The sequence below is a fragment of the Sinocyclocheilus grahami genome, unplaced genomic scaffold (genome assembly GCF_001515645.1).
Source record: "Sinocyclocheilus grahami isolate Dianchi unplaced genomic scaffold, SAMN03320097.WGS_v1.1 scaffold508.1, whole genome shotgun sequence".
In the NCBI taxonomy this organism is placed as follows: domain Eukaryota; kingdom Metazoa; phylum Chordata; class Actinopteri; order Cypriniformes; family Cyprinidae; genus Sinocyclocheilus; species Sinocyclocheilus grahami.
In genome coordinates, this window is record NW_015505687.1 from 711857 (window position 1) to 722119 (window position 10263).

General features: G+C 35.9%; 1 protein-coding gene across 1 annotated transcript in view; it reads left to right on the top strand.

Moving 5' to 3' along the window:
• Positions 1 to 7726: 7726 nt before the first annotated feature.
• LOC107554623 (mitochondrial carrier homolog 2-like) overlaps positions 7727 to 10263 on the top strand; it is a 9832-nt gene continuing 7295 nt past the window's right edge. The window contains exons 1-5 of the mRNA XM_016237189.1: positions 7727 to 7931; positions 8845 to 8929; positions 9076 to 9182; positions 9441 to 9464; positions 9594 to 9650. Of these exons, the coding sequence (XP_016092675.1) occupies positions 7845 to 7931; positions 8845 to 8929; positions 9076 to 9182; positions 9441 to 9464; positions 9594 to 9650 (360 nt within the window). The 5' untranslated portion in view covers positions 7727 to 7844. The remainder of the gene's footprint in view (positions 7932 to 8844; positions 8930 to 9075; positions 9183 to 9440; positions 9465 to 9593; positions 9651 to 10263) is intronic.

The window sequence follows — 10263 nt, forward strand, 5'->3', positions numbered from 1 at the left end:
TATTTGCATTACTGTAAGGGTAGGTTTAGGGTTGGGGTAGGTGTAGACGTTAATAAACCATAATTTTACAGGTAGCATTTTTCGTTGGCGAATTGTACTACCCACTGTTTTTATGGGAGGTAGCAAAATCTGACAGGGTAGCACAAATCGACAGAACACCGGTGTTCTAACGATTTGTGCTACCCTGTCAGATTTTGCTACCTCCCATTAAAACAGATGGTAGCATAATTCGATAGCGAAAAGTGCTACCTATCAGATTTTGCTTCCAGCATGATATTAAGGTGTGAGGCTTTATTAACATGTACAGTCGTGGCCAAAAGTATTGGCAGTGACATAAATTTTGTTTTGCAAAATTTGCTGCTTAAATTGTTGTGGTGTTCATTCACATTGTTTCTAGATTATGTCACTGCCAATACTTGTAGAAACAATGTGAATGAACACCACAACAACTTAAGCAGCTAATTTTGCAAAACACAAAATGTATGTCACTACCAATACTTTTGGCCACGACTGTACACCTACCCCAACCCTAAACCTACCCTTACAGTAGGATAAATACGTGTTGGTAGCATAATCTGATAGGTAGAATTATTTGTCACAACACCGGCATCAACAGGTAGGTTTGCCAACCATTCCATATAATACGGAATCATCCCATTTTTAAGGCATCAAGGAAGCGTTCTGAATGAAAGCTATACGGAACGCAGTTTGCCCCATATTCGCAGGCCTACGCCATATGACCACCAGACCATACGAATATGATTATTGATCATGAGCACAACATCCAGCTAGGCAAGAAAACACGCAATCTACCTGAGGGAAGAAGTCTTTCACTACTGTAAGTTAATGTTAAATAGAGAAAAAATAAAAATTTTTACAATTTTAACTTCTAGTGTATTCTTAAACTTAGACCTCATTATTGAAAAACAAATTAAAGCACCAAAAGCAGCCCACGCTCTCTAAGTTCTCTTTAATTAAAAATATGCATTATCATTCATTCATAGGCTGTATGGTTACAGGCACTTTTAAAGGTACTGTGTTTGTGTTACGACTACGTTGTTGGCGATCCTGAGTTGTATAGTTATATTTTATAGTTTTATGGTTATGTGGTGAGCCTGAGTATAGTTTTACACATCAGCCCAGTCTATTCTGTAATGTTAGTGAAACGCAGAGTCGTTTTTTTTACACATTTATCTGACAATAAATATGGCACACCAAGTTATTCTGATGCACACCCAGAGTCTCTTACACTAGTGGTCTGAATTAAGTTTAATATAATCGGTTACACTTTATTTTGATAGTCCACTTTAGACATTCTACTAACTATAAGTAACTTTGTAACTACATGTCAACTAATTCTCATTAATTTGCAACTACATGTCTACTAACTCTCAGAGTAGACTGTTAGGGTAGGTTTAGGGTTAGTAGAATAAGTTGACAAAGAAAGTGTTAGAAGATATTAAGCAGACAGTTTACTAATACTCTACTAACTGCTAGTTGACATGTAGTTGCAAAGTTACTTACTGTTAATAGAATGTCTAAAGTGGACTATCGAAATAAAGTGTTACCATATAATCAGTTACATTCACACAACTTCAAGTTCACACGACATTTTTTCTATTAAGAACAATGAACTTTCAGTAGTATTTGAATAAAATGAACTTAGAAATGTTAGGAAATCTAGTAAATTTAGTTGTCATTTAGTAAATCTGTCTGTTTTTATAGTGTAAAACTTTTGCTACATCAAATTTCACCATTTAACAGACCCTCATTTCAAAAGAAGAGGACCTTGCACAACCTCTCAGTGTAGAAGAAACCATATATGGCTCTGTTAGGGTTTAGCAACCTATACAAACTGGCATACAAACCATAAGGCAGAGGAAGAGAAATGTTATGTTATGTTTTAGAATTTTTTTTACTCATCTACATGCCAGACTACCTGAAAAGTTGCAACCCTCACTTGATAATTAAAAACAGACCCAACTCTAAAATGATGCTAATCAAAAACACCTAAACTGAATCTGTAAAGTATTTTGTCTTCTTTAAATCATCTATAAGAATAGGGAAATGTCAATGTCAGTTTTCTAAGTTTGATAACACACAAGCTCCTGTCTGTGCCATTCTGAAAAATATGTATACAGTAAAAAATATGAATGCATTTGTTCATCAAGGTAACCTATAGAATGTAAGGACAAAGATTTCAAATTTTTCTTTTAAATGAATTAATAAGAGAAGGAAGGACTTGAAACATACTGCAGTAGAGTCTGTTAATATACGCATCATTTGAACTCATTTTCTCAGCTTGCCCAGTTACTGTCAGGAATAGGGATGATGGTTGGCTGTTTGTTCTTGGAAAAGGCAAACCTGAAACCACATAAGCACACACACTCAAGTTAAGTAATCAAACACATTCCAGAGGCACAATTGTCACAACACTTTTTTTCCAGATTTTTTGGGGGGTATCCAGAGAAGATATATATTTTTGACTACACTACAGGAAGACTTGCTATCCATAGTGCATCACAGTGCTGTAGTCATTCCAGGTTGTTAGTCTTGATTTTGTCAAAGTTGTGCTCCTGCCCTATTACAGTGAATAAAAATATACAAAAATAATATTCAGTCATATTAAACATCATAAATGCTATAATCTCCTATTTCTGCTTAAAAACTCCCTTGTAGCACAAACTTTAGTGACTTTTAGCAGCATTTAACAGCAAATGCTTCTCCACCCTCATTGAGATTTGCAACTACCATGTAAAGCACAGCCTGCTTAAGAAATGTGTACTAATCAGATGTACCAGGAAATATGTTTTTAAAAAGGATTTGGACATGATTGTTGCGGTCACTGCGGTTCTGTGCGTGGTAAAAGCCCAGTGCATGAAGCAACTCATGCTGCATAGTCAGTGAAATGCATCCAGCATGTTCCAAAGACACAGTCTGACCTCCAATGCAACGACTCACAAAAAAGTAATACATATGGATCACATATAATGGAATGACTCAAACATATAAAATTCAATACTGCAGATAATGGAATGTAATTTTGTGCCTTGCTGATGCCTCGTTGTACGTATCAACCAGCAGCAAACATTCGATTACTACATGATGTAGTACAGGGTGACTTAAGGCAAGGACTTTTGCATTTTTGCTTTTTTACCTGCATGTTTGTTGGCCCTTTCAATTGTAGCTGCTTTCTGGGAACCGGTGTTAGTTTATTAAAGTATTAATAAAACAGTAAAAGATTTTAATTAAACTGAACATGGCCATTAGTCATATTACTGAAAATAATTTCTTACTAATCTCCTCATAGCTCTTTTTATGCATAAACTTTTGAACATATGTTGGCTAGAAACCCCTGAATAAAAATGAAAAAGCTCACAGTGGGAGGCTGCTACTGATATTGTTTTCCATTTTACATATTATTTACATGTCTGTTCTTTCCTCAATAGAGTGGCTCTGGGCTTGAAAAGAGCTCAGCTGAAGACCAACCGCCACCAACAGGAACATCATGAGAAGCTGTTTTGGATCGAACATAGATACATGTGGGGTTAAAGGAAATTTCTCATTTTCAAACTGTACATAATATGTTTTGAACAAGATGCATCCATAAAATAAATAAATGCTTAAGTAAAATAAAATAATAAACATATATTTATGAGTGTGTGTGTGTGTGTGTGTGTGTGTGTGCACATATAAACTTGAAAAATGTTTATATCTTTAAGTTTGTCTTATGAGGTCACTGATAAGTTAAGCCTACAAGCTGAAACTGCATTAATAATCTCAATAGATTTCTAGCTTGAGCACAGGCACAAGCAACATTATGGTCCCTTTTTTGTGAGAAAGAAAACCATTATGCCTTATACTGCATAATGTAAGAAACTACTGTTGAGCATCTCCATGCTATTGATAAGAATGCAGCTTTTATCTATGTGCATTATGATTATTAAAAAATTCTGTCATTTAGATTCTGATATTTCACATTTGCATTCTGAAATGGAAATCGAAATATTCTCTGATTCACCTGTTACAAACATGTCTGTATAGATCTCATCCCTGTTGAAGACAAGATCAAAAGAAACAACTCACTTCACATTGGTGCAAATGTTCAAAATGAATCCAGCTCCTTGCTTAGTCTCAGGTGCTCTCCGTTAAAATTTCATTCCACCACCTGTCAAATTAGAATTTACAGACAATCTCAAGACGATTTATGAAATATTTAATGATTCAGAGATGTACAGATACAGTTGATGAAACAGTAGCTTGAGGACCAGGTTTATAACTCATAAGCATGAACCCATTCAGGCTCATACTGCACCAAAATTATACACAATATAAACTTTATAAAAGACCCTCATGGCCATAACACTGTGAATCATGCTAAGGAAAAAGCCTTCAGTACGGAAGTCCGAGGCCATGGATTATTAATATTTTTTCTTTCTTGTTTTCTCGTGATCACGACTTATCTCGTGATCTCGACATAACGAAAGTTATTTTCTCGTGATCTCATTATCATGACTTAAGTAATTTTCATTACTTATTACTTATTTTTAATTAATTCATAAATGTTACATGGTTGAATCAATATGATTATTTTGTGTAGTGTTAAGTTCTTGCTAGATGCGTGACTCATCACAGTTTTACCATCGCAATATTCAGTGCCATAAACTAACTGCTTATTAAAACCAAGGTTGACATCACTGTATTCTGTTTGCACCTGTATCTTTAAAGTACATGATTGTTAGTTAATAAGCGGGGATGTTGTGTTCATGTAGGACACGCTTCAAAGATGCAGCTATTTGTAATGTGCGTCTTTTCCTTATTTTTATTGTTAATCATTATTGATAACTAGAAGTGTGATTTATATGTAAAGTGTATAGGCTCATTTAAATCAGTGATGTTCTACAGTGTTGTAATCTTTTGTATTTTCAACATTTCTTTGTGGAACGCACACACACACTTTTCAAACAGCATCCCAAGCAAGCTTTATTTATAAACATGGTCAGAAACAGGCAGGGTCGAAACACCAGCAAACAGGTATGGCACAGGCGAGACAAAAGAATAATCCAAGGACCAACTTGATCAGGCTCCGGCGAACAATATCCAATAGGGCAAGACAAACGGGTAATCCAACAGACAAACAATAATCCATGCGAGGTGCAAACAGAGTCCAAACAATAAGATGAAAAAAATTTCCAAAACAGGCAGAAGATCAGTAAACAGGGCAACACGACGTGACTAGACTTAGATCGGAAACTAGAACTGGAAACTAGGACTGGTAACTGGCGCCGTAGAGTAGCTATCACTAGGTGAGCGATAAACACTAAACAATACTCGGCCGTGAGAGAGAGGAAGTCCATGGCTTATGTAGGGTGTGTGATTGGCTGCAGCTGTGTGTGTAATCAGTGCAATGGATGATGAGAAATGTAGTCCGGGGTGACATGCAACAGTTTGTGTAATGTGAAAGTCAATGTAACTGGAAGGCAACATCTGGTGGCGAGCAGACGGAAAACCACGGACCAGATTCATGACAGTAACGCACGTAATATCAGTCACAGCATATCCTACATCACTAATAAAAAATTTAGAAAATAAAAATTACAAAATTGTATTTGATAAAAATACAAATTAAATATAATTTTATTTCAAATAAAAGGAAAATAAAGTGAGTTGAATCCAAGCAGCTCTAAAAGATTTTAGAATAGTTCTCTGCATCCTTTTAATGTCGCTCTGCCTGTGTTTGCGTTGTTGCTTTGACCATTTAAACATTAAGGTTACACAAACAAAATGTTTAGCGTACTGTCTCTGGAAAAATATTAACAGTGATTGATTAGCCTATATTTATGTATTGTAGACGACGTTATTACTAAGTGAAGCAAAATTTGCTGAAATATCCATAACATACAGTATAAGAGCGCACGGTTTATCTGTCGATCAGATGCGTGTCGCTGCGCTCGTTACTATAGCAACAGTAGATCAAACAAATCAAACAATCATTGTATAAAAAAACTTTAGTTATGTCGAGATAACGAGAAAATATTAAGTAGTGATAACGAGAAAATATTAAGTCGTGATAACGAGAAAACAACTTTAGTTATGCCGAGATAACGAGAAAATATTAAGTCGTGCTAACGAGAAAGCAACTTTAGTTATGTCGAGATAACGAGAAAATATTAAGTCGTGATAACGAGAAAGCAACTTTAGTTATGTCGAGATAACGAGAAAATATTAAGTCGTGATAACGAGAAAGCAACTTTAGTTATGTCGAGATAACGAGAAAATATTAAGTCGTGATAACGAGAAAGCAACTTTAGTTATGTCGAGATAACGAGAAAATATTAAGTCGTGATAACGAGAAAGCAACTTTAGTTATGTCGAGATAACGAGAAAATATTAAGTCGTGATAACGAGAACGCAACTTTAGTTATGTCGAGATAACGAGAAAATATTAAGTCGAGATAACGAGAAAGCAACTTCAGTTATGTCGAGATAATGAGAAAATATTAAGTCATGATAACGAGAAAGCAACTTTAGTTATGTCGAGATAATGAGAAAATATTAAGTCGTGATAATGAGAAAGCAACTTTAGTTATGTCGAGATAACGAGAAAATATTAAGTCGTGATAACGAGAAAGCAACTTTAGTTATGTCGAGATAACGAGAAAATATTAAGTCGTGATAACGAGAAAGCAACTTTAGTTATGTCGAGAGAGTGAGAAAATTAAGTCGTGCTCACGAGAAAACAAGAAAGAAAAATATTAATAATCCATGGCCTTCAGTACTTGAGTTATTCAGCTGGTGTCTTTTTCTCCAGAAATTGAAAATGACATGTTTTAAACAAAATTATGAATAGAAACAAAGTAATTAATGAAAATATAAAATGTAAATATTAAATTATGAAATATATACACTGCCATGACTAGCATCAGATCCCTGGGCTGAGGTGGGTCATATTTTACTATCGAATTTCTAGAGCATTGCCTCTTAATACACAGACTTGGGAGCAAACACAGTCACCTCAGGGTAGCCTTACCTGGATGGTGTAAAGACAAACTACAAATATGACTACAAATAACTACAACCTGTCAAATAACTCTCATTTACATGACAAACAGCGCCGACCTTTTAAGGACATATAATATTTTGCTCATAGAATACTTTCATTTTACTTCAACTAGTCGAAAATCCAGCAAAACAGCAGAGACCCGTACAGCTGTTGATTTGATGTAAGAGTGCGCCATCTGCCGGAGGATGTAGAAAACGCTCCAATCAGGTGACCTTGTGTGGACGCGTTACCTCATCACGTGATGAGCCAGTGTTGCCATGTCCGCTTGTTACAAGTACATTGTTCTTGTTTTTTATCTAGTAGCTTATAAATATAGGAAATCGTGGGTGGCAATTTTTAGGCATTGTTTTTATTATTCTTTCTAGAATAAAGTCTCTTATTAGGGCTTACTTGGCCCAGGTAGTACAATAATGGCCGACCAAAAAATTGCATTTGTCAGTTATCCCCACCTGCTTTTCGAGCTGTTTCAATTTTCTTTACCCATAGGTGTGTGTGATTTAGATAGTTGTAAGCTAGCTAGTAGGCCAGTTGTAGGCTGTTTGCGAAACATTTGAATTTGTTTGCAAAATGCTGGTCTGAAAATTATAGAATCAGACCAGCGAAATCACGCAAACATCTACAGCAAAAAACTGATATCGCCTATTGTACGTGAGGAAAATCGCTTATTTTATAAGACTACTTTTATTAGGGAGTTTTTAGCAAGATCTGGCAACACGGTTTTGCGCGTATTACCAACGGACCTTCTCTGTCAAGTAGGGGGACGTTTCGCATCGTCTTGGTAATGGCGGACACATGTGGCCAAGTCCTCCTTGGGTCTGGATTAACAGTCCTTTCCCACCCTCTTATGTACATCAAGGTTTTAGTTCAGGTAGGATTTACACAATACACGCAAAGATGACAGCAGCAGCCAGTTGATGCCTGCACACACGCTGCGGTCGAGTAGTTTCGATAGCGTGATGATAAACGTTAGCCAGGGCGTTTATTAACAGTAACCTGGTTAATACATATTACAATGTGTCCTTCTGAGACATGAGCATCGCTGTGTGCAGTACCTTGGTTTACAGGGATGAAGATGTCGATGTGCATCATTGTGGTTGTAGTTAGCTGTAGTAGCAGGGTTGTTGACCGCAGTCTAACTAGTGCGAGTTAATGCTCTGAAAGGTCAGCCTGTTAGGTCTGTCAGGAATCATTTTTCTAGCAATTTTTGTAAATATACCAACACGTTGTGCTATTTTAATGCGTTATATGTACTGCGAAAACAGTGCGAATAGCATATTTGATAGCATATGTGATTTAATGTTGTGGTAATGCACGTCTGTCTTTCCGGCTACGTTAACGTTACTGATAAAGTTTATTGCAGGTTATGGGATACATACACAAACGAGTGTGTGTGTGTGAGGCAGTGTGCTCTACATTTACAGTTTTCTAACAAATGGTGTAGTAGGCAAGCACAGATGTCACCCCATTTGATTGGTGTAGAAGTGAAAGTAAATTGATTCAGCTTTACTTCTGTAAGCTAAATGAGGTTTAGGCCTATACTCAAGATTTAACATTGTTTACCTCTAATGTATTACCACACCTTTTCACCCTAGAGTTATAATACAAAAGACTGTCTTTCTTTCTTGTCAGATATTGTGTAATATAACAGTACTGCAAGAGGGAACTGTGTGCCATCATATGTTTTTATTTTTTCAGGCACAATAAAATGTATTGTGTATCAATTTGTCACATTCACACCTGTATTTATTGGTGCACTAACTTATTTGTATCTGTAAATATAGGTTGGACATGAACCTCTTCCTCCTACTCTAGGCAGAAATATGTTTGGTCGACAAGTGTACCAGCTTCCAGGTCTCTTTGCATATGGTAAGATCATCAAGCGATGATCTGGTTCTTGTTGATTCGTTTTTGTTTCTGTAGCCATTAATTCAAGTCTCCATTTGATTTTGAATGTGATTTTAAGAAATCTGAAAAATACATGCAGCTCTCACGTTTACATTTGTTTCATTTAGCCAAACACATCATCAAGATCGATGGGAAATCAGGCCTGTTTAAGGGTCTCGCCCCAAGGCTTTGTGCTGGGACCATTGGCACCATTGTTCACGGTAAAGTCTTGCAGGTATGGTAAGCACACCGGGTTCTTTAGAGGTTTCCTTTTTTGAGACTGTTTTGATAAGAAATGTGCATGTTTCTGAGTGAGAAACATCCAGACTTTAGATGGGCTTCTTTAACCGTGATTTGTGCAGGGTGTTGCTGGCTGTATGTTGTACTGTTCAGACTGTAGCAATGTGGCTTTCGTGTTTATCTGGCTGGGCACAGTTAAGCAGAGGTTATTTATACTCTTTAAATGGCTCTAACCTTTTGTTATAACCCACAGAAATGCCAGGATGAAAAAATTGAGGTAGGAACACTATTTTTAGAGGTATTATTTTAGTGCTTGAATCCATTTATTTTTCCATTGCTGCAGTTAGTTGCACATTTGTGTGTGAGATAATATAATAGCACATATCTCATCTCTTCACCTTCTCAGATATTGGGAAGCAGTCAGAAAGCAGAGGATGGTTCTCTGCAACATGTAGTAAATGAGGTGAGACATTTAAAGCAGAATTTTGGACTAGCTTTCATACCTTCTTGTATGGCTGGGTGATATGGCCCAAAAAATTATCACAATAAAATATTTCATATCAGTCAATATTAGGGATGTAACGATTCACTCAAGGCACGATTTGAGACAAATGAGATTTAAGACAAATTGTAAATTAAATGTGTCCTTTTATTATTGCTTGGACAAAATGCTGCACGTTTCTTTGTGAAATTGAAATATTACACTATAATAATATACTAATATAGCACTTGCATATTATTGCTCTTTTGTTTGTTTTGATTGCTTCTGTTGTCCTCATTTGTAAGTCGCTTTGGATAAAAGCATCTGTTAAATAACAAAATTTAAATATAATGTAAATGTAAATAACAAAACTAAATTGAAATTTTAAAACAAGCCCCAAATCAAATAAATAACACAAATAAAAGAAATCTCTTCATATAAACAAACTAAGGCTTTGTCTGTGCTCTTTCCATTTAAAATTAGGCAACCACTGCATTTGAATCTTGATCCAAACAAAGATGCTGCATACATGCAACATGAGCAGTTTTTAATCTAAATTACATTGTATAATTTCGAAATTTGAAGCAAAAACAGA